Source organism: Columba livia, chromosome 2 (genome assembly GCF_036013475.1).
Source record: "Columba livia isolate bColLiv1 breed racing homer chromosome 2, bColLiv1.pat.W.v2, whole genome shotgun sequence".
In the NCBI taxonomy this organism is placed as follows: Eukaryota; Metazoa; Chordata; class Aves; order Columbiformes; family Columbidae; genus Columba; species Columba livia.
Window position 1 is genome coordinate 66221896 of NC_088603.1, and position 24192 is coordinate 66246087.

At 41.2% G+C, this 24192-nt stretch overlaps 1 protein-coding gene across 5 annotated transcripts in view; it reads left to right on the plus strand.

The window, feature by feature from the left end:
• MBOAT1 (membrane bound O-acyltransferase domain containing 1) overlaps nucleotides 1-18960 on the plus strand; it is a 57542-nt gene extending 38582 nt beyond the window's left edge. For all 5 annotated transcript variants that reach the window (XM_065052305.1, XM_065052306.1, XM_065052307.1 and 2 more), the window contains 8 exons: nucleotides 1792-1846; nucleotides 4636-4819; nucleotides 6448-6640; nucleotides 8598-8701; nucleotides 11535-11599; nucleotides 12971-13103; nucleotides 14893-15044; nucleotides 17071-18960. In XM_065052305.1, the coding sequence (XP_064908377.1) occupies nucleotides 1792-1846; nucleotides 4636-4819; nucleotides 6448-6640; nucleotides 8598-8701; nucleotides 11535-11599; nucleotides 12971-13103; nucleotides 14893-15044; nucleotides 17071-17203 (1019 nt within the window). In that variant the 3' untranslated portion in view covers nucleotides 17204-18960. The remainder of the gene's footprint in view (nucleotides 1-1791; nucleotides 1847-4635; nucleotides 4820-6447; nucleotides 6641-8597; nucleotides 8702-11534; nucleotides 11600-12970; nucleotides 13104-14892; nucleotides 15045-17070) is intronic.
• Nucleotides 18961-24192: the final 5232 nt, after the last annotated feature.

Sequence of the window (24192 nt, forward strand, 5' to 3'; positions counted from 1 at the left end):
TCAACAGCTTTTTGCCAGTGTAGGGAGAAGCACAGTTGCAAGCAAAAGAACTTTGCCTTCAGTCTTGTGCTGTGCTGTGACAAAGAACACTATTATTTCCCAGTGAAATGCCTATGTCTAGTACAGCACAAAGACTAGAAATGTCATCAGTGCTGTTATTGCTCATGTCTTCTGATGTTGCAGTGTGAACTTCTGATAGTCTGAGGCCCATGGTGTTATAAGCTGTGGGTGGCTGAATTAGTAGCCTTCTATGGAGTTGTAATCATCCAGAATTTAGGTGATGGCCACAACACAGACTGCAGGGTCTGGCATTGTTTTCAGGCCACGTTTACACAAGTGGGTCTAATGCTTTTAGCTGTCTGTAATGGGTGCAGCTTGGAGCTCTGTGTGGGCTAATTGACCTTGTCACTGACATTTGTGTTACTGAGGCTTTTCTGCTTCTGTTATTTAAGCTAGCCAGCTCAGGTACCACTGCGTGCTGCAGTGGCATGCAGCCTAGATGCACATCTAGAATATTGAAGGTAAATGAACAGACAAAAAGGAAAAGATAACAGCAGAGGCAGGAGCATTTTAAGCAAACCACAAATCCAGCAGATTAATGATGATGGAAAAGGTTCATTACATTGTGAACATGCATATACGATGCAGTTGAGCAAACAGAGGCAACTTGCTGTTCAAGCATCAGTGACAAATCTCTGTTTCTAAAAATTAAACATAGCTGCCCATAAATGGAAACAGACAAACAAAATACCCAGTCCTTTAAGTAATTAAGTGCTTAATTGTTTCCCTGAAACTCACGTCCTCCCAGTATTTACAAACTGAAATAACAGAAAGAGAATGGGAATGAACAGCTTATCAGCAGTCTTTTTAGGAAATGGGTTTTCTGTGTGTATATTGGTAATTATGGCCAGTACGTTTCAAACAGTAGTGTTGATTGATGCCAGGCCCCTGGTCTTGTGAAGATGTATATATGAACACTCAGCATCAAGTGCTGTGACTCACCCTGTGGTAAGTTGTTCTGCTGAAGCCAGTGGGATTCCTCACAGTGTGTACAGCCAAAGCTTCAGAGTCAAGGTTTTGAGGTATTTGCTATGAGCAATGTCTGTTTATGCGCTGGCCATCACACCAGATTTTTCTGTAGTTTTCCTAGGACGGCGAATATGTATATATCTTTGGCCCCAAAGGTCTTGTGTGCTCAACAGGAGGTCAACCCTTCTAGCCTGGACCTTGTACGATTCCAGATTATTACTGATGTGTGTGTTTAGGCTTGCTCCAGCAGCAGGCAGCCAGGCTGCTCCTTCACACCAGCAAAGCTTCTGTTTCCTGAGAGCCCGTTTCTCTTCCACTGCCCACTCCTCCTGCTGTGAAATGCTCCATTTCTCACCAAGGAGCCAGCGGGAGGCTTGTGCCTAAATGAGCCAGCGGCTTCTGGGAACAGAGGTTTTTCCAGCCCAGGGCTGTTAGCAGAGGCTGCTGGGGTCGCTGCCAGTTGGTGGCATGGCGAGTTGCATTGTGTCTGTGGGAATGCTATGGCTGCTTCTCCTCAAAGTGTAGTGATGGTGAGACAGGGAATGAGGTAGGGAACTGGGTAAAGAGGTAGCATGGAATGTGAATGTACGTGACCTAAAAGTTAGGAATTGAGCTGTATTACAACTGCCTGTGACAATTGTTGCTTGTGTTGAAGCTTATGGCTTTAGAAAGTTATCTGTGGGATGCAAACATAAGGCTTGGTGCATAGGTTTCATTGTCTGGCTTTCAGAAAGGTCTAATATGGCTTTTCTTTCTTTCTAGGAATAGGACGACAAGCTGAGGAACTCACTGCTGAGCAAAATCGGCTTGCTGTAAAGTAAGAATTTAATTCCTCTAGTAACTTGTGTTTCATTTCCTCCAAAGAAGTTTAGGGTTTGGGCTTGGTGTAGTGGTTTTTTTTGGTGGTTTTTTTTTTTTTTTTTGGTTTGTTTGTTTTCCTTTGCAATGCCAGGACCAACTTATTGGCCCAGCCACAAAAATGTTCCCTGCTTCTTCCCAGCCTGCGATAAGGCACAAGTTCTACCTGCTTTTTCTGTCTGCTTGAGCACTTTCGTTTTTATAATGCTGCTATGAGTGCTCTCCCTACATGTAAAGAGTTTCTCTGTTATATTCCTTATTTCTTCAATCCAGAACTTCTGCCTTTTTCACCTTATGCTGGTCAGTAAAACACTGAAGTACTTGGCAATGTGCCATTGACTTAAATATATACTCCACGTTCCACAAAACTAGTCTTTGCTGAATCAACTCTTACATTCAGGCTAGGACTGTACTATATGGACTTTTTTGGCTATTGTCTTCATCCTATATGTGATGTGTTATTTTTTCAAGTAGAATACTCCTCTATCAGCAAACCACTGCATAGTAGAGTCCATTTTGGTTTGAATCTGACACATTAAGTACTGCTTTTATTTGCCATAATTTTAGGAGACTGAAATTTTATTTTTCCTGTCTCCCTCCATAATGTTAATACTCATAGTCCTTAAAGTTATGTGATTAGTCTTCTCATTGTTCAGAGGGATACAGAATGTTGGTCATTGTTAGAGTGCCTTTTTTTTTTCTAAATACAAGTGCAGCAGGTAGGTGAATGCAGGTGAATTCTTTCTTTCTTTTTTTTTTTTTTTTTTAGAAGAATAATTAGTATTACAGAATTAGATAACCATAACTACTTTGCAGCATGAAGTGTTTGTTTAAGGCCAAGGAAATTATTTCCTTCATTTCCAAGGCAGAAGATTGAGCCATCAGAAAGTCTACCTGTGATCTTCTAAAAGTAAGACGGGAGTGATTTCTCGAAAATCAAAAATCCTGTAGGGAGACTCATAGAACTTTCTCTGTGACCCGTAGCTTTGTGTCTATCTTTAAAGCTGACAGCATAATGTTTAACTGCATTAGGCCCTTATGACCATATGATTAATTCTAGTCAAATTCTCACCAAACAGACTTTTTTTTTCCTTGTACAGTAGATGAGCTCATAATAGAAAAGTACATGCCAATAGCTTAAGTGTCAGTGGCAGACAAGTCATAACTGAAGAGTTTTAAATCCCCTTTGGTAATACAGCCTTTTGTCTTCCCTCCTGGTTTTGGTCTGCTTTTGTTTCTCACTCATTCTCTGTACATTCCTTCATGCATTGCTCATGTCTCTCCACCCACCCATGTTCAGAATGTACATTGAAACTAATGACTTTATTTTTAATCTTACTGTAGAGCACAAAAGCGCGAATCATGGACCAAATTTTGCAGAACAGAAAGATGACCCTTACCCCAAATTGTTTGCTGCATCTTTCTGTGAAATTTCACCAGAGAACATATCATTCAGGCACTAACATCTAGCCAGCAGGGTGAAAGCAGAAAATCCCGGCTAAGCTATCTGTTTATTCAAACTAATTCCGCTTCAGAATAAAAGTAGGCAACAGCAAATGTTTAACTGTTGCTTAGTTTTTCAGCTAGAAATGTATGTTTAGGTCTGAAAGAATTTTAAGTGGTATTTGGTTTATGCATGTCCATCTGTGTCTTGGACAGTCTGGAAAGTCTGTGCCCTAGTTTCTTTTCTCATCTGGGGACTCCTCGTTTACCTGGATGGTGACTGTTGGCACATTTGTGGAGAGCACTGTGTATCTCAGTGCAGAATTGAAATGTTGGTGTTTTCTGCTGTATAAATAAAGCAAGCCCAACATTTTACAAATTACACTGGTATTGAGAGGCCTATGCATCATTTAGTTTTACATCCTGCTGATCTGTAGCAAGGACAGTGGATCTTCTTCATTTTACATCTAATGTAAACTCCCCTCCAAGCAACTTGTGGGATTTGCACTTGCAAAATGGAAATAACGAACACAATAGGCTCTCTTTGACTTTCATCTTCAGCTGTCTTTTGATTTTTGTGTTTTCTCCCTAGTTCCTCTTCCCGTTTGTGATGCAATACAGGCAATTACTTCCTTTATTTGCACAGTAGGACAGAATGCCTCTTCATTCTCTTCCTCTATGTCCTCATATCACATTGCCCATTTTTCTGAAGGCTGAACTGAAGGGTGGGTGAGAGCTCCTCTCAGGCCTGAGAGTCCTGATCTAAATGCTCCCCACCCTGTGGTTTGCACAACAAGACAAGCTACTGCATCACATTGCTTGGTGAGACCAGTGTTACTCAGCTTGTGGTGTGCCAGCCCATACAGGCCCCTGACATAGTTGGCAGATGTCCAAAACCTGTTACCAACTTCTCACTCCTGGTACCGCTGGCCTGTTCAAGATGTGCAAGTCAATGTGTTTGAGAGTGGGTGTCTAAATTTCTCACTGTTTTTAACTAAAATGTTTCTAGTAATAAGATTGCAACTTTTCAAATCAGTGGCATTCATTCACCGGTATTTTAAGCACTTCTTTGTTACTCTTGTGCTGACTGCCATCTGCCAGGCATCACCAGGATATAAGAGAGGCTGCGCTTCATCTTCTCCAAAACAGATCTAATGAAGTTTCAGCTGGTGGGGAGGGTGGCAGGAGAGAGTTGAGGACTGAGGCAGAGAGTACAACAAAAAGCATTTGTGAAAATCTTTGCTGTGTTTTACCTAGTTTGTTTTTTTTTCCTTTTGTTTTGATGTGCGTGGATGATTTTCACAGGACGAGACCTTCTTTACTGGAGTATTTAAGCTATCTCCTCAATTTTATGAGCATCATAGCTGGGCCTTGCAGCAATTACAAGGATTATATAGCCTTCATTGAAGGAAGGCATGTGCACATGAAACTGTTAGAAGTGAACTGGAAGCAGAAGGGTTATGACAGACTTCCTGATCCTTCTCCAACTGTAAGTTTTAAAATGGCAAAGATTTATTGTGAAAGACAGGAGAGTACAGCTTTGTACATGTTTCTCATAATTAAAAACTAAGAAGAAAAAACATTTTTGGGTTATCTTTCTAGTAAAGATTACAGAGGCTTTTTTTTCTTTGAAGTGGCTGCTGTTTCTATCACAGGGTTGGGGTGAAGGGCTAGTGTCTTCCTCTTGAATTCCCCAAATGTGTTTGGCTTGCAAAACGGGTCATTGGTTAATGAGTGTCCTTTGTGCAGCTATGGGAAAGGTCTGCAGGTTCTGACAATGACAAGTTGCAGTTCAGCTCCAAACAGAAGAGGACATGTCAGAAAAAAAAAAAAAAAGAAGTTAAATCCCACCCATAGGGCAGGAGATGTTAGAAGTACATGAATCACAACTAATCAGAAACTGTCGCTTGCAAAGGTGCTTTGCAAGAGATTCTCACGCTTTAAGATGACTTGAAGGTAATTTTTCATACACAATTAACACTAATATTATTTTATATTTTGTTAATATTACTGAAGACCTTCCTATAAAATGACCTGCTTGTAAGACAGGATAACGTAGCATGAGAAGTAGATTCCTCTCCTTTACCTTAAAGTGACACTGAATGCGCAGCTATGTGAGTGTGTGCAAAATGTCTCTTCTGAACGTGCCTAAACATACCTGATTCCTGTTGCACATGGTTGTATTTCTACTGACTTCAGTAGTGTTACTTCTGACTTACATTAGTCTGACTGAGGTCAGAATAAGCCTGTATTGTGTTAGATGCAATTGAGCAGAGAATGTGAAAATTTGCAACATAGGCATTTAAAGACAATTGCACGTTACTTTAATCCTGAATATGAAAATGATATAAAAAGACTACTTGAGATAAAAAAAAAATGCATTGTTTTTTCAACATTGTATTACACTTTTATTAGTCTTTTGAGAACATAAGTCAGTTTTTACATGGTACCCAAGTGCCAGATTTACCTTTTGAATTCTGACTGTATCAAGTAGTTTACTCGTGATGTGTATTTGAAATTTATCTTCTAACTACTGACTTGATTGTTGATAGTATTAGTATATAGAAAGCTAAGGAGTGGTCACAGAAAACAGTATGGTGTAGCAGATACCCTATATATGTGCTCTGTAAGATGTATGCTTTTTGTACAAGTGGTTTTTAGCAAGATCTCTGGATGATAGCTAGGCAATAAGGCCAGCTGTTGTACTGAATACCAATGCTTTTGTCTTCCAGAAGGAATCCAGTCTTTAGTTCCAGGAGATGACAGTCCATATAGGGAAGATTTCTCCTTTATGTTGTAGAGTTTGGGTTTTTGCTTCTAATTTTAGGACCTTCTCTAAATGATGTAGGACTCTCATGTTAAGTTCATCACCAGTTTTGACTTCTAATTGTCCTTTGTATACCTACCTATAGGAAGTTCAGGAAAACAAATTAAACCAAAGCTTTAGCTGTGGCTTTTCCTTTGTTACCTCTTCTAAACTAATTATCAACGTTGTCACTGCTAACTTAATTGGTCCTTGAAGTGCATTTGGTTTGTATGTTATGAGTACTGTCTTTTTTTTTTCCCCTTAAGCAAATGTTTCTAATGAATGTTTCATTGATGTTTGTGCTTTTTTAGGGAGCAGTGATGTACAAGCTGTGTATCACAATAGTATCTCTCATTTTATTCTTGACACTTACCAAGAACTTCCCTATGGCATATATTATTGATAATGAATTTCTTGATAAAACACCCTTCTTGTCAAGACTTGGTTACCTGTATGTTGTAACACAGGCAGCAAAACCAAAGTATTACTTTGCGTGGACTTTAGGTAAGTCTGGCTGCATCACTTATTTTTGTAGGCAATAAATAAGATAATAAATGAGGGAGGGGGTCTGAAACATCGTGGGGAAGCACAAATAAATGAAACCCTAGACCTGTAGTTCCCGTGGGAGATGTACATGTGTTCCTGTAGGCAGTGGACCACATCGAAGTGGGGAGATGTCAAAAGTTTTGAAAAATGTTCATAAAATCTCCTTTAGCTTGTCTGACATCTCTTGCCTCTGGAACGAAATCTGCTTTTCAGCTTCTTGCCAGTAAAGACAATGTAACAATTTCCTCATACTTAAAACTTTGTAATTGTACAAAAATAAGTTTTATGGCAATTCTTAGGAAAAAAGGTTTGCCTCCTGTAAAGCTTTATTCGTAATTTGCCGCTTACATCAGACTTCTCTCTTCATGTGGGACATCTTCAGCACATGCATCTGTATTAGAAAGCTGTAGTTCTTGTTGGGGGGCTAAAGTTAGGCTTTGTCTCCAGGGTACTGTGTGATCCTGTGTGTGTTAGCTTTGAGCGGTCAAGAGAAAGGATTGAAGAACCGTGGGGAAAGTGGGGAACGAAGGAGGTGTTAGGAAGGAACCAAGAATCTTGGCAAGAAAAAGGAAAAGATAAGGAAGAGGGCTCATTATAGAGAGAGGCAAATTTCTTTTATTGGGAGCCAGCTAGACTGGTGGTCAAAATAATCTTTTTGTATTTTACCTTCTTCCTTTTAGAAGGCACCTTTCCCATCCATGTGTGAGGAGTCAAATCACTTTAAGCCAGGCTGAAAATTGGGAGACTGAATTTTTTTGCTGGTATTACAAGTCTGTGTGTAGGGGAGATCCTGAAAACCCAGCCAGCAATGCATGCACCTCAAACTGAGAAGAGTGTCATTGAGATGGAAAGAGCCAGGGAAAATTTTAGGTTAGAGAAGGTTGTTCATTTATTTATTTATTATTAGTCTTGTTGCTTTAACGTATGTTCTCTCCCAGGTTTTAGAATTCCATCATGTGTTTGTGCCTGTCTTCATAGCACTTACAAAGCAAAGTCAGTTTTCATTTTTGGGAAAGAAATGCTTACCTTTTAAAAGTGTAACTTAACCAGGCTTGTATTTTCTAAATGATCTAGAAGGAAAAGCCTTACCTGTATTTTCACTTTCCTTTTGCTTCCAATAATCCTTGGTGTTGACTGCTCCTAATGATCGAGAGATAATGAGTCCCTCCTGTTTTCTTAGTGCTCTGAGAGGGGATTTCCCGCAGGGGCATGTTAAAAGTAGGATTTTGAGACCCAGTGATGAGAGGGCTCCCAGGCAAGGCTGAGCAAGGAGGCAGCTGACTGGTGCCCTGAGAAAGAGCAACAATTGCAGCATGTGAAATGCCTACCGTTACCCAAGCTTTTATTTGCACTTAAAGTAGCTAAGTCTGTAACTGGAGTTACTCAATATTTGATTTGTAGAGATGATGAGGTACTTAGGGAGGCACTGAGCAACAGGATTAGCAGAAGGTTTTGTCTGTGGAAGTCTGAATGAAAGTCTTAATTAAAACAACGATGTTGGTACTCAATAGAAGTGGTAAGCGTGTCTTTGAGACACTGAAGTTTTCCTGAACTCTGGAAAATGCTGTGACATCCAAGTATGCTAATTGATTTTGTGGCATCTCATATACATCTATCTCAGATTGATAATAAAGGCAACATACAGGGAAAAGTGATTTTTATCTATTGCTGTCTTATTTTTATTTTATTATCTTATTCCTTCTGCCCAAAGAGTAGATAGTCTTTCCTCTTGAGGAAATGACTCTTGTGTCACCTTATAGCAGTGTCCCTTTGCCAAGAGGAAGCTTCTCTTTGGAGGAGAGAATGCTAATTGCTATAAAACCGACTTAATTGTGTGTTTAGTGTCATACTGACTTGTAAGAAAACACGGCTCCTCTAGCAGTCTGATTTGACCTGTTTTGATTTGATGTTGTAGCAGATGCAGTCAATAATGCAGCTGGTTATGGATTCAGTGGAGTTGATGAGAAGGGCATTTTCCGCTGGGACCTGTTGTCCAATTTAAATATCTGGAACATTGAGGTGAGTTAAAGGAGTGGCTGCATTTGTGTAATTATAGACAAATGGGCATGATAATGAGGAGAAGCTTTGCTGGAAGGAAAATAGGTCGATGCCATCAGGCCACACCTCTTTGACATGGAGAGGTTTTGTATTTTATTTGTTGGGCAGATAAGAAGCATCTGTCCCACAGCCTTCGTCACACTCTGTATTCAAGTTGCATTTCTAAATAGTTTATAGAGGGTTAATAAATGATTAATCAGATGTTTAATAAATGAGCAGTCAATTAGAGTAGATTGTGGTTGAGTTCAGCAGGCCAATAAACTGCTCACAGCTATGATTCTCCACCATCTGTAGTGTATTCTGTTTATTTACTTCTAGCAGGCTTCCACTTTTGTAACCCAGTTGAGATGGGTGGCAGCAGTGAAAGAGGCTGCCACGACACTTGCAAGGGCTGGGTCCCTGCACGTGCTGGAGTGCCTCTGGTAAGTGGAGAAAAGCAAAGGTCAGAGAGATCACAGGCACAAACTGAGCAACCTGCATGGGAACTGGCCGGGCCACATAGAGCTTAGACGGCTGCTGATCTACAGCTCCATCCAGCAAGCCGCACTGTTTCTCAAAACATCTGTCACACATGTTTCTTGTGACTGCAGGATGCTTTTGACATCTATTAGTCTTTTGTAAGCTATTTATGTTTGTTTCTCTAGCACGAAAGATGGCCAATGTAGTTTGTTTGCCCTGAATAATGTTTTGTGAATGCCAGTGGGATGTGAAAATGTTTATGTGTCTGAGACTGCTTTCTAAAGGCTTCTTTTCTGTAGAAGTAGGAGGAGCTTCTCCCTGTAATTCTGTAGTTATGATTTTAAAAGGAAAAGCAGATGAAAACAAGTTGACTGCTTTATTGCTGAATGATCTGTGACTAAGCGAATGTGCTTTAATAGCTCTGCTCAAAAAGGAAAGAGCCCCTATAATTCTTCATTGAAAAACATTGAAAGATGCCAAAGCTGGACATATCATTATGTGTTTTCCCTTTCTCAACTTCCTTTCTCTGTGTTTCTTTTTTTTTTTTTTTTGTGGTGGTGGTGATGGTGGGCTTTTTTACCATAATTAATCCTCATTATACATCTCTCCTTGAGTGGTACAGAATACACTGTCCATAGTGGTTTATACTCCTCAATGACAGTAACACCCTAGATACCGCTCTAAGATCATGAATCAATATCTGATTTGGTTTGGGGGCAGGAGGTGATTCCTTCCTTGATGGGCTGAGGCAGTTTCTACTTGAAGGAGGAAAGCAAAGTGCAGGCAATACTCTTAAGCCAAATTAAGGAAACAGGAGCCTTTGCTCCTCTCTACGCACCGAACTGTAAGGACCCTTGAAACTTTTTTTCTTTACTGGTTACATGGGAAATAGAGATCAGAGTGGAGAAATTATTTCCAGGATCATAGAACAGAGTGCTCTCCATTGATTAGATCACATGTGCAAAGACGAAAAGAGAGGCTACAGAGGCCATTACTTCACGTAAGCCTTGAACTCGCACTTTATACCCAACAACAATTCTGGGAATTGAATGTAAGTGTCATTGTGCAGTGCATTTTAAGCAGGTATATCCACCTACATAGGTAAAATTGCTTAAGAGTAGGGAACCTGAGTGCTGAATCTGGCTAAGAAATGGCCTGATCTGTAGTAAAGATAAGCACATGGCAGGAGTTGTGAGGGCATTAAAATGTGACAGGAACTAAACGCATGTGGGGGACTTGAAGAAAGCCTTGGCAGTGTGCATGTTTTGACAGCCAATTACTACTTTCTCTCTTGTTAATGTAACAGGGGAACTTCGAGGAGGCCAAAAGAGAGTGACAATATTACTTGGAAGAGAAATTATATTTTTCTTGGCTTCTCTTGGTGCAGTAATGCTATTAAAATGTGGCAGTGCTGCACTGGGAATTGCTAATCATTTTAACGCTTTAGACGCAGAGGATGGAGTGCTAACTTTCAGGATTCTGTGTGGAGGTGTAAAAATGCATATTCCCCTTGGACACCTTTGCCTTTGGTCCATCTTTTCAGTGTGCCCTTTCTTTCGGCTGATATGTGAAAACAATGCGGTGTCACTGAATCATGTCCCCGCTTGGTGAGGAGGTCCTTGAAGGTTTCTGTCAGCAAGCGAGGAACCAAAGGGGAGCAAGGATGGGAAACTACTAGAGGTGAAGTTCATCTGGATTAGGCAAACTGATGCTGAATGGGGTCTAGCAGTCCCTTAAAGCTGGTAGAACTGATGATGTGAGGAAGTACAGGTGGTTCTCCCAGGACCCTGGAGTCTACTCTGGTTTCTCAAGCTGGAAAGTGGGCTGAGAATTGGCTTCTAAATTTAATCCTAATTTTTTTTGGTCTCTGTTTTTTAGTCTTCCCCCTTCCTTCTCCAAATAATTATGCATTTCTTTAAGGTTTTTTGGTAATACTTTGTTTTCATAGCGCTCTAGGGAAGTCCAGGCTGTATAATGGGTGGCAAGACATCTTTTCCGAAAAATGAAGCTGTTTATGAATGGAAGGGAAGGCCAAGCATCTAAAACAAGAAAGTTCTTCAGATTTTCCATTATTTTAAAAATAACCAAACATAGTATTTAATTTTACAAAACAAAAGGAGATTTTACAGCAAATGCCAAGTGTTAGCAGTGACCAGTCACCCTAGTTAATGTCCCTCCCAAAACATATTAGTGTAACCATGGACGACTGTGGCACAGTCTTCACAACAGGTAGCTACTGGCATTAATATTTTCTGTGTATCTCCTCTCTAATTTAAAATGAAAGTATTAATTTACAAGTTTCATTGCTAACCTTTCATGTGAACTTCTTTCTTAGACTGCAACAAGTTTTAAAATGTACATTGAAAACTGGAATATTCAGACAGCTGCCTGGCTAAAACGGTAAGAATAGTGAAACAGTAATGTGCTTGTAAGACCCAACAACTCTAGATGGCCTGGAAAAAGAGTGACTGTTGAATCTCATCAGTGTATAGCTTCTTGTGTGTCTTTGTTTCCTGTGTCTGCAACAGTTGGTGGAATACAAGTGTATTTGGTGCTGTAATGTTTTATTGCTGCAAATTTAAAATGCCCACATTTTGTATATGAGCAGCAAAGCTATAAACAAACTGTTCAGAATCTTCCATAATAAAATGTAATAGCATTTTGATGGCATCTTTTGGGCTTCTGTTTGCCTCTGTTATTCTTGCTGTATGGTTGCACTTTGCTATGTTATGTTTTCCGTGTGTACTATCACTGGATGCAAGCCTTGTGCCACTGGGATCCAGTTCAGCTAGAACTGGAGAGAATTTGAAATCTTCAGAGTCCCAATGCAGTATGGTTTGGAGTTATCAGAAGATGGTTGCTTAGAGGGTCCCTGTTAAGGATATGAAGAAGAGACTTGCAGCACTGAGAAGATCTGATTTTAACCTGTGACTGTTAAGACACTTAGAAATACTAGCATAAATCCAGGTTTTGTAGATTGACCTGTCTCCTGTTATTTCTTACGCCTTTTGGCATGATTAAAGCTTCAGCGTACAGTCAATGTAAGATCTGAAATACAAGCACGGATTTATTGTAGTTATCATAGCTATTTTTGTTGTTAAATATATACATCATACAAGTCAATGTCTACTATTTTTCATGATTAAAAGGATGTTGCTGCTAAGAAGTGCATTATCTTGACTTTTTTCTTTTCAGTTAAACCTCAGATAGCTAAATAGTTGTGTTCTTGAACCAGTGTCATTAGCTGATGTCTTTGGAGTAAGATTTCAGGGTGCTGAAGTTAGCAGGAATCCCCTGCTTTGCAACAGCGTATGACACTCCCTGTTGTTCCCAGCATCTGCCAGCTAACAGTGCCTAAAAGTGCTTCTGTTCACCAGTGAATGGTGGGGCCACGTCTCTGTCCTTCGACTTGCTCTTGATCTGCCATCGGAGTTTTGAAGTGCAGTATGTGATTCGAGATAGAGATATAAAGTTGAAAGAGAGGTCTCACCTGCCCTTTCCCCTCCCTTTTTTTTTTTTTTTTTCTAACACTATGAGCACCAGGAATATTTGTACAGATGCTCTTTGGACACCTAGTGCCTAAAAGCATGTTTCCTCTCCCCATCTAATGCTCCATATAAACAAGAGTGTCTCATGCCCTTGTCTGTAACTGACGAAAGATAAGACCATTAAGACAACAGAATGAGACCTTAAAAACAGAAAGAGATTTAAGTGCAGTCTCCATTGTTCAGTTGTGTTCAGGTTCTTCTTATTTTGTTTTTGTCTTTGCAGTGTCTGCTATGACAGAGCTCCCTGGTACCCTACGGCTCTAACGTTTATCCTCTCGGCCCTGTGGCATGGTATCTATCCTGGATATTATTTTACGTTTCTTACTGGAATCCTAATCACACTTGCAGCCAGAGCAGTATGTACCTTTTGTTGTTCTCTTCTAAGACCCATGCTAGATACTATCCAGCTGTCAACTGTGGGAACCACCCTGACATGGTCAAGCAGCTTGTCCCTGTTGTGAGCTCTCTTTCATGCCTTTGTGAACTTTAGGTTCACTGAAACTTTGTTTTGTATTGATGCTAATTACAAAGTACCCCCAGCAGTTATAACCAGCTCAGTTCTGCACATGCTGCAATGCTGTCCTGGCTGCCAGAGGAAATGTTGCTTGTGTGTATATGGTTAGAAGTACCACCAGCTATGTCAGATTAGTTTGGGATTCAAGGTTAAGCTTGAGTCCAGACTTCTGCTAGGTCATGTTTTCTATATGCTGGCATGTAATCAGCTCTGGACACAATGTTTCACAAGAAGCTGTTGTGGGTGGACGGCTAGCTTGAACTTTAACTGTTTAATGTAGATGCAACTGATGCAGTAAACTGATCTCCATGTTTATGAGCCTAATCTTGGGTGGAATCACCAGAGAGTGAACAAGTTTTATGTCTCTCACTTTGTTACTGCTGATCTTTCAGGCTGAACCAACCTGTTGTGCAGGGTTAGGAAGCACCATTGTTGTCTTTCAGACTTTGACTATGGATAAATAACCAGGTCAATCTGAAGGATGAATTAAGCTAGTGATCAGTATTAGCTGCTGTGGCTAGAGCAGGTTGCTGAACATGCAGTCTTAACATGTGCTTTGCTTCTCATTTATGAGGATTTCATAGATGTCGAGATAAACCAAAATCTCTAGGGAGCAAACGCTTGCAGGTAGAAACACATATTTATTCATTAAAGTAACTTTGTTTCACGATTGATAACCATAAATAAATTAAAACCAGGAGAGAGGAAGATCAAGTCATACCAGCTCTCCTCTTCGAAGATACTGTGCCAGATACCCAGGATTGAGAGTCTGCTCCCATGATTAGAATCACAGAATGTCCTGAGCTGGAAAGGACCCGCAAGGATCATCGGGTCCAACTCTTGTCCCTGTATATGACAACCCCACTGTTCACACCATGTGTCTGAGGGTGTTGTCTAGTCTCTTCTTGAACACTGTCAGGCTTGGGGCCATGACACCTCCCTGGGGAGCCTGTTCCAGTGCTCCACCACCCTCTGGGTGAAGAACCTTTTCCTAATGTCCAACCTAAACCTCCCCTGGCACATCTTCCTGCCATTTCCTCAGATTCTGTCATTGGTCACTAAAGAGAAGAGATCAGCGCCTGCCCCTCCTCCTCTCCTTGCGAGGAAGCTGTAGACCCATGAGGTCTCCCCTCAGTCTCCTCTTCTCCAGGGTGAACAAACCCAGTGACTTTAGCTGCTCCTCATATGGCTTACCCTCCAAACCCTTCACCAACTTTGTAGCCCTCTTCTGGACACTCTCCAGTAGCTTTATATCTTTTTTATCCAGAACTGTACACAGTGCTCCAGGTGAGGCTGCACCAGTGCAGAGCAGAGCAGGACAATCACCTCCCTCGCCTGGCTGGCAATGCTGTGCTTGATGCACCCAGGACATGGTTGGCCCTCTTGGCTGCCAGTTGGCCCTCTTGGCTTGGGGGACACTTCTCTATTTGCTGCTCATTGACTGTGGGATCTTGGAGATGCCAGTCAGTACACTTCTGTCTTCTTACTCTCAGGGCTTTCTAACCAGAGTATAAGCTTTTCTGTACTAGTGGTGATGATAAGTGGAGCGTCATCCACTGCAATGCGTCCACATGACTTTGCCTAAGAAATGGATTTACATAATCTTCTGTGTACTTTTCCATGACCTGCAGGTAAGAAACAATTGCAGACATTACTTCCTCTCGTCAGTGCCTCTCAAGATAGCCTATGATGTTGCTACCTGGATTGTCACTCAACTGGCCGTGTGCTATACTGTTGCGCCATTTGTTATGCTGGCTGTTGAGCCCACGATTAAGTTTTACAAGTAAGTTCTCTCTTCTTGACTATTACTCTCCAGAATGGCACAGGCTTTTGTTAAACAACCCAAACCACTCTGAAAAGCAGTTGACATTTCATCACATTTGAAAGGAGTCCAAACAGGATGTTTAATAATCTGTAAGGGGTGATTTTTCGCTTCTATAACTTGTTGAAATGATAATAATAATAATGCTAAGGCAGAGCACTTCACTTCTGCTTCTCAGTCTTTCTGTGTCCTTATATGACTTTGTGTATTTGGTTCCCTTTTTCAAAACAGTCAAGTCTGAGCCATTAACAGTGGCCAAGGCTGGAGAGGTTAAGAATAATGTGAGTTAGCAGTAGGAAGGTCTCGATGAGAAAAGACCAAGATTCCAGCTGCCAAGTGTGTAGAACAGGAGATGTGATGGGTCAGCAGGAGATAAGGAGGTTGCTTGGTAGAGTATTACCTCTTGAAATGTGTATGCTTCTCTTTTTGAATACTTCCATAAGAAGTGAATACTTCCTTAGGTTCCTTAAAAATAAGAAAACACTGGTGTAGTGGACTATATGGGATATACTCTAATAAAAATAAATTGAAATAGAGAAATTGAGAAAATAATTTGGAAAGGAAGACTGGACTACATTGCTTTACTTTTCTTTCATTCTTCAGTTAACTTTCAACACAGAATAACAGATTTTGGTTAAGACAAAAGATGATTCATTCCTCTATAACATAAAATAAAGAACTGGTAGTCAGGATAGCTGCTGTCAGTAAGGCTGTTCAAAAGGGGTTGAATTTTGACATTTTCTATTCTTGTTTCTTAAAACACTTTATTTCAACACAGAAAATGTACTGTACAAAAATTACTCCAAATCTTTCTTAGTTTCAGTAAGGTGCATTCCCAACTACCTTGTTAACATCTGATTTTTCTATAATTAAAGACAAAAGTAGCAAACAGCAGTCAGAACAAAAAAAAAAGGAGAGAAAAGACTAAAATATTAAACCAGTTTATAAATTTACCCCTTAAGTGAAGTTGGTTCCTTTTGTGCTACAATAGGTCATTCCATGTAGTAAATATTAATATAATTCTGTGAGATTACATTGCTGACATCAAAACTACAGAAATAAATATGTATAAAGAACTTGCTAGTGCTATGCCAGCATCCATGAATTCAGAAATGTTACTTTTACCAAGGTTCTGAACAAAGAAAATTATTTTCAGCCCTTGCCCCAAGATGGCTCATCACCTTAATATTCTTTGCCCTAGAATATAGTTAATACTTAAGTTTAGAAACTGTTAATCAAAGAAGTTTGGAGCACTGCACACCTGGCAGTGGTCTTAACCACCTTACAAAATATTAGAACTATGCTAAGAAGCATAAATGAGGCCATAGAAAGGTGCATCTCTGTTGTTAAGAGCTGGACCATACTTTTCCCAGATGTAGTCCTCCCCAAGTTGCCAGAGCCTCATGTAATAGGTTTAAGTATTTTTTATTTCTGTTCAATCTTGTGTTTACCAAATTATTTGAAATAAAAATATTTGATATTTAATAAGATATCAAATTAAGATACCTTTGAGTAGTTGCCTTCAAAAACACAACCCTGCTGTAAACATCACTACCTGACCTTCCCCAGCTAAAAGTTGAGTGTTTTGATTTATTTCAGATCTCAACACAGCACTTGGAATAATTTGTGTGTATGTGGTTTTGTTGTCTTTTGTTTTGTTTTTTAAACTTGTGCAACTTTAATGTCCTAAGCATGTAGGATGTTTCTTCAGAATGTAGCCGTGTATATTCTAACATTAAAAGAGAGATGGGCTGAGTAAGTCTTTGCCTTAACATTAACATCCATGGCAACATTTTCATTGATGCCAGTGGATGCTACATGCATAGGCTGTGTGAAATTCAGGGGTGTATTTTTGTGCTTTCTAGGTCAGGTTCATACTGTCCTCATTTATCACTTAGCATAAAATTCTGCATGGACTTACTGAGGTTGCACAATTCATGTTATTAGCAACAAAAATATAACATTCTCTTTCTGCTTTTGTTTCCAGGTCAATGTATTTTCACATGCACATTCTAAGCATCCTGGTGTTGCTCGTGTTACCGATCAGACCTCAAACCCACTCCATGAGAAAGCCTCAGAATCAGGCCATGAAGAACTCTATCAAAAACAAAGACAAATGATGCCTCCAAAGAAAATTGCTGACATTTGGAAATTGAACTGTCACATTGGAAACAAACAAAGAAGAATAGAAACGGGTGGGATGAATGTTGAAGTAGAATACAAGTGGCATTTGTATTAGTTTTCTTAAAATTTTACTGGACAGGGCAGAAAAGAGCCTGAATGACTGTATTCCAAATTATTCCAGTTAAGAGAGATTTTTACAGGCAACGTTTACAGGCTCATGGGGCATTTTGATTTTTTAAATAAATATTTTTATGAAGTGTTTTTATATATTTAAACTTTTTTACACAGGCATTTTTGCTCTTTTACAGTAATATACAATTATTAATCAATAATCTTGTGATTAGAGGGCCAGGTAGTGGCTAGTAAACAATTAGACCAGCTGCCTGGTAGCCTGGTGCTGTGGGCAGCTGGCAGGAGAAGCTTTTCATCTCTTGGCTATGGAGAAAGATGGTGCAAGTAGAAAACTTAGGGACATGGGGTTGCTCAAGGTGCTGGCACTGACTTCTGCCCTGGCAAGAAGTAGAGGGAGCAGGGCTTTCCCTGGCAATCCTCAGAGCAGGGACTGCAGCCTGAACTTGGCAGCAAGAGTATTTCTCATCCTTCACCATGACACCTGCTGGTAATGAGGGCGAGACAAGTCCCTTGGGAATAGGTGTCTGGGAACACTGGCAACTGGCTTGGCCAAAATCTAAAGCCAAGTAAAAGCGAAACAAACAAACCTCAAACCTTTAGAGTAAAAGAAGGAACATACACCCTGTGATGTGTAGAGTTGTGCTTCTCTAATGACGCAGCTGGTGCTCATTGCTACATCAGCCTTACTTTGCAGTTTTAGAGTGATGCAGTGCTTCCATTTTTTCAGCATCAAAATAACTGGGGAGCCATGTGGGTTTAGTATTTTAAGCTCACAGTTAGGGGTTAAATCTGAAAAAGGTTTGTAATGGGTCAGACTGTTCTACTCAAAAACATCCCATCTTGTGAGGGGTTACATTTCAGCAGGATAACACTATGAAATCTGAACAGTAATTATCATAGTCATAATAAGTCATTATCTGCAAAATATTGTGTTGTGATATGATCATCACAAGAGTCAAGACTTGGGTCCTGTATGATCTTGACGTGTGACTTAGCCTGTTGATGCAAGTTTCCCTGCTTATAAAGCCCTTGGCTTAGAGGGATGTTTTGAGGCTCAATTTCTAAGAGCTTATTGTGCATTGAGATAACCTGCTGCTAAATGCTGCGTCAGGTTTTATTTCTTTGTTCTTTTTTTAAATCCACTTACCCCAATAAAACAGGCTGGTATGACACATCAAAACCAACTAAAACATTTTTTAAAATTACTCTTTTCCAGGAATGTTTTTATCAGGATTTTGTAGAAGCAATTCACGGAATCACAGAATTGACTGGGTTGGAAAAGACCTCAGAGATCATCAAGTCCAGCCCTTAATTCCCTTGTTAAAGTACTGGTATTGCTTTATGATCATTTAACTGACATGTGATTGAGCAAAGTATCTGCTGGTTGCTGCATTCTGATATTTGTGTCAGATTAAAATTTTGCAGTATCCTAACATTTTGGGAAGAAACAAGTTGGTGAAACCAAAAGAGGTTCAAAAAAAATTTCTCTGATGGGAAGTTTTTGTTTTGTGACCACCTCATGATTTAGAGCATAGTTCATGGAAGAGTTTATTTGGTAATTTATTTTGAAAGTGAAGTGGGATTGGAAGGTTGATCTGAATAAACAAATTGCTTTGTGTCACCTCCTGGCGTTATTAATCACATACATCTAATGTGAAAATGGGTGAGCAAGTGTGAGATTCCTCACACTTGTGAGGTGAGATCATAGAATACCAGGTTGGAAGTAGCCACAAGGATCATCTGGTCCAACCTTTCTTGGCAAGAGCACAGTCTACACAAGATGGCCCAGCACCCTGTCCAGCTGAATCTTAAAAGTGTCCAATGCTGGGAAATCCACCAGGGGAGATTATTCCAATGGCTGATTGTTCTCATTGTGAAAAATTTCCCTCTTGTGTCCAGTCAGAATCTCCTCAGCAGGAACTTCTACCCATTACCCCTTGTCTTTTCCATTTAACTCCCTGAAAAAAGGGAGTCTCCATCTTCTTTGTAGCCACCCTTTCAATATTGGAACAAGGTGATGAGGTGTCTCCCCTAAGCCTTTTTTTTCTCAAAGCTGAACAAGCCCACTTCTCATCTGCTGGATTTTACAGACAAGCTGGGCTTTACAGCCTGCTCCTGCTGAAACAGAGACAAGGTGAACCCCATTCATTTTTGTGGAAGTTTTGTCCTTAACTTGGCTGATCCTTACTTGTCCTCATTTATGTTTTCTCCTTGTTGACACCAGCCTCACTCGCATCTTGGGCATCCAGCATTTCCCTCGAGGTCTGGCTGCACCAGCCCTGTTGCTCATGGCAGGGAGCCAGGGTGCATCCCTGGGGAGGATGGCGGTTTGGGTGCTGCTGGATGTGGGATCCTGTGCGCTGAAGCCAGGCTGTGTCTGTACAAGTGTTGGCAGAGCCAGCCTAATGCATATCAACTCCAGGCTTCAGCAACACCGCAGAAGGCCCATGTTTCCATCAGGTTGGCTTTAGTACCTGCTCTGGAAAATAAATGGACTTGATGGGGGTTTCAGGTTTGTATCTGCTACTTTGCTCCTGGAGATCTGCCTGCACAGTCCGTGTGCTGCTCTGCAGCCCTTCCCCAGCTGTGCCTTCAAGAGAGGACAGATATTATCTGTGGGGTTTCTTTTCTAGTGTTTCATGTAAGTGGAAGTTGCTTAACTATAATGCCATCAACTTCTGTTGTAGTTTCAGCTTCTACAATGTGATGGATTAGTCAGGGCCAGTGAGCAAACTCTTACTCTGCTGTCACGTTGTCTTCTCAGCCTGAACTTCTCCCTGAAAACAGGAACCCTGGGCTTCAATGACAACTGGTCATGTGGTTTTAATATGATATGTTACACAAATTAAAAATGAAATAGTACTTTTTAAATGTTGCATTTGCAGGGAAACTTGCTGGTTGAATTAGTCTTAAAGTTGAGGGAGGAAATAAATTGTCAAAAGTATTTGCTGTACTGTGTTACTGTGGACTGGGCAGCTTACTTAGACAAATGTGCAGCCCTGCAAAGCTAACACAGTGTGGATTTAAATAGCTGTAAAATATTCCTTTGAAAAAAGGATATTAGCTTTGGTACTACCTTTTTCAATCCTTTGTACTAAGTATTTCTCTCCTTTTCTTCTTCTCAGAGGGAGAAAATTTGGTTTTATAGAGAGACTGCAAACAGCCAATACTATTTAGAGGAGACTCGTGCTAGTAGCATGCATCTACTTTGCACAGGAGTATGTAACTCTAAGAGCCAAAGTAGACATTCAGGTCATAAAAGTGTGATGTTGGGAGCTCAAGTACTAGCTTTGCATTACTTTGTCTCTACTTGGAATACTGTAACTTGAGGGACTGCTTCAGTGATTAAAATCCATTACTGTGATTACCAACATGTTAGTAGTTTCTAATCCCTGTCTGGGGTCCTTGTGCTGCAAAAAGCTGAGGAGCTGGTGCTCTTACGGAGATTCTGAACACAAACAATCTTGATGGTTTGTAAAAGAGAAATAGGGGACTATCAGAAATTTTAAAAGTAGATTGTACTGGATTAACAGAGGTTGTATTTTAAATACAGGAATACCAAAAAGACACCATGACCATCACCCCCTTGGATTGAAGGCAAATTCTAGGTGCTATTTTTCTGCACATTCAGCTGCATAAAAACTAAAGTAGAAGTTGAGGCACACTTAGGAGGGAGGACTGAACGAAGAGTAAAACTTAATTTCAGCTTAACTATGAGTCTGATATTTAAAGAAGCAACAGCTCAGCAATTTCCTTAGTGAGATGGAAGCACAAAGTACTTTCTTTGCTGTCCTGTAAGCTGTCCCCCTCCTTGAGTACATTCCTGCATGTCCCCTTGGAGCATGCCGAGCAATGCAGGCAGCACAGAAGTGGGATACAAGGTAGGCAGATATTTTTCTTCCCTTTTTGGCTTCTCTGTTCTGCATGCATACATTGTACATAGCTGAGGTGTTTTGCATCACTTAAAATGAGGTAGGTGGGTAAGAAGGCCGTAGATTTTTAGCCTGTTGATAGGTGTTCACATAAACCTGCACTTGCATCTCTGTATATATAATGTCAGGCTCAGCAGACTAGAACTGGATCCTTTCTTAGAAATTACAGGTTGAAATCCTGACACCCAAGGTAGCCTAGCGATAAAATTCCCATCACTGAGGTCAGTGTCTCTGATATTTATAGCCCTTATCTCCCTATCCCTGAACTGCAGACTTTAGAAAAATATTCTGCTCTCTGGAGTAGCAAAGGGTCTAACTGGAAACTTGGCTTTAACATTTAAGAGTGCGTGACAAGCATTGCCTATGATCCGTGTGTTGTGGACAAAGAAGAGCATGGCTTTCCTCATTCTTACCCAAGACAAAGTGTCATGCACAGCAGCATATTGAAATAACAAATACCTTTGGAGGTCCCATTCTCTTTCCTTATGTCACTGAACTGATGTGCTTCAGCTCTCAGGTGCTAGAGACTTTCCACTGCGATTACAAAGTGGGAAGCCTTGCATGACATCAGCGTGACTGCAGAAGCACAGTGTGCACTATACAAACGTATTCTTTTGTGCAGCATCAGCCTGCTGCTCCCTTGCTTCTTAGAGATGACAGGAATAATATGCGTGAAGCATTTGAATTCGCTCTGGGTGGAAGCCGCAGCCTTCTGAGCGCTGATGTGACATAAAGTGACGGCGCATTCGCTCGGTTACATTTACGAGTGGTGCCCTCTGTGGGCGGCTGGACCTTGGCGAACACCCGAGGGAAGATTAAAGTGTACGGAGGGGGGGATGCTGCAAAGGCAGGAGGTTTTGCAGCGTTGCAACCCAGATAACTGCAGGACAGCTGGTGGGTTTCGCATCTGTGGTGATAAATGTGTTTTGCTTTGGGGTAAGAGAGCAAGAGAAATTGAAGATCTAGGTAGACTGGAAAACAACATTGTTACAGGAGGAAATACTGCCTTGCTGGTAGCAAAGATGGTGTTTATATGCCTTAAAAATTTGGGGTACAATGCTATTCACCTGACACGAGTACGGTCACGGGCCAGGGAAATATCAGTTCTGAGAAGTGCCCTGAGACTGCCCTCAGGACCTGATTTATTGTCCATCCACAGAGCAGCTCTAAAAGTGGGACCCCAGGCTTGCCTGGAGGCTTTTCTACTTCAGGGTGGTTCCCTCACACCTGGATGAGGAGCCATCCAGCTTGACTGTGTGCGGCAGGCAGCAGATCAAGGAGTGTGTCATGCTCATGGTCGGTTTTCCTGATCTCTCTGTCAGATGCTGTACCAGTAAATACTGTGTCCAGAAATACTGGGAAAAGAGTGTGGAACATACCCACGCTGAACCAGTTGCTGTGGGACAGGGTGAAGGAAAATACTGCCAGTACCCCCAACATGCTAAGCAACCCTTGCCTTGTCCAGTGATGGAAGTGAGTACCCCATCTTCACCTGGTGACATGGACCCTCCTCTGAGACACATGGATTTCTCTTTGTTCATAAAGATGCTTATTTATTCTTGCCTTGGTGCGTTCCATATTAGGGCACATTAGTTTTCCTGCTTTGTTTTGTTTGTGTTTGAGGAAAATGGTGTTACATGGCTATTTTTTGTCTGATCAGGGAGATACAAAACTAAAGGCAGCCTCAAAAGATGTGGTGTATAATGTGAGTATAAGAATAGATAACATGAACACATTCTAAGTCTATTATTTGATTTACCTGTCTGTGACTCTGATGCAGGTTTTTTTTCTCCAGCACTCTTAAATGACACCTTCCGGTGTGTAGCAAATGATGCAGGTTTCTGCTGGAGGTGTTCAGAAGGCAGCTTGGACAAAAAACTCCATTTCTGACGTACACGGGTTCCCCAGCTGACCTGTTCCATGGCTCTGCCAAGGCAGTCAGCTGATGGACTGCACAGGACACTTTGGGATAGCCTGGGGTGCCGCTTCCTCCTTCTCCCATCTCTTGAACATGTGTGCGATCCATGGCGTGCATGTGTGAGAGAGAGACTGCTTGCAGCCTCAGCCCTCGATGTGCAAACTCTGGTGCAGGGCCCCTCAGGTACATGAAAGAAGAGACATTTCTCACACAAATCATGAGTGGAAAGGCAGGTGGCTTTGGGCAGCAGACAGCAGAGATAATTGGAACTGGGGCTGTTTAGCCTGGAGAAGAGGAGGCTGAGGGGAGACCTGATCGCTGTTTACAACTATCTGAAAGGAGGTTGTAGCATGGAGGGTGTTGGTCTCTTGTCCCAAGTAGCAAGTGATAGAATGAGAAGAAATGGCCTCAAGTTGTACCAGGGGAGATTCAGATTGGATATTAGGAAAAAAATCTTCACAGAAAGGGTTGTCAGGCATTGGAACAGGCTGCCCAGGGAAGTGGTTGTCACCATCCCTGGAGGTGTTTAAAAGACATTTAGATGAGGTTTCCTAGGAACATGGTTTAGTGCTAGAGTGAGGTTATGGTTGGACTCAATAATCCTGAGGGTCTCTTCCAACCAAAATGATTCTATGATTCTATAACTGCATAGGAGGGGACCAGAAGTACAGAGAGATTGTTACAAAGGACTACGAGCAGACAGCTTGTGCCACTAGCAGGAGCAAAGGATGCATTTCTGAAGTGCCAGCCTATGTCTTCATGTGTCTGCCACCAGAGATTGTGTGAAGTTTTGGGAGGAGCCAGGATTGGACTCTGCACCTGCAGAACTGGACACAGCAAGGCTGGGAACAACCTGCCATGGTGTAACCATGGGATCTGTCAATCACTGGCAGAGGGGACTGCAGCCTTGTCAGCTGCCCTACTAGCTGGGTACATGCCTGTGCCTGATTGCCAGTTCCGGCTGCTTCAAATCCCGGACTGGACACTCCCATGCTTCCCCCCA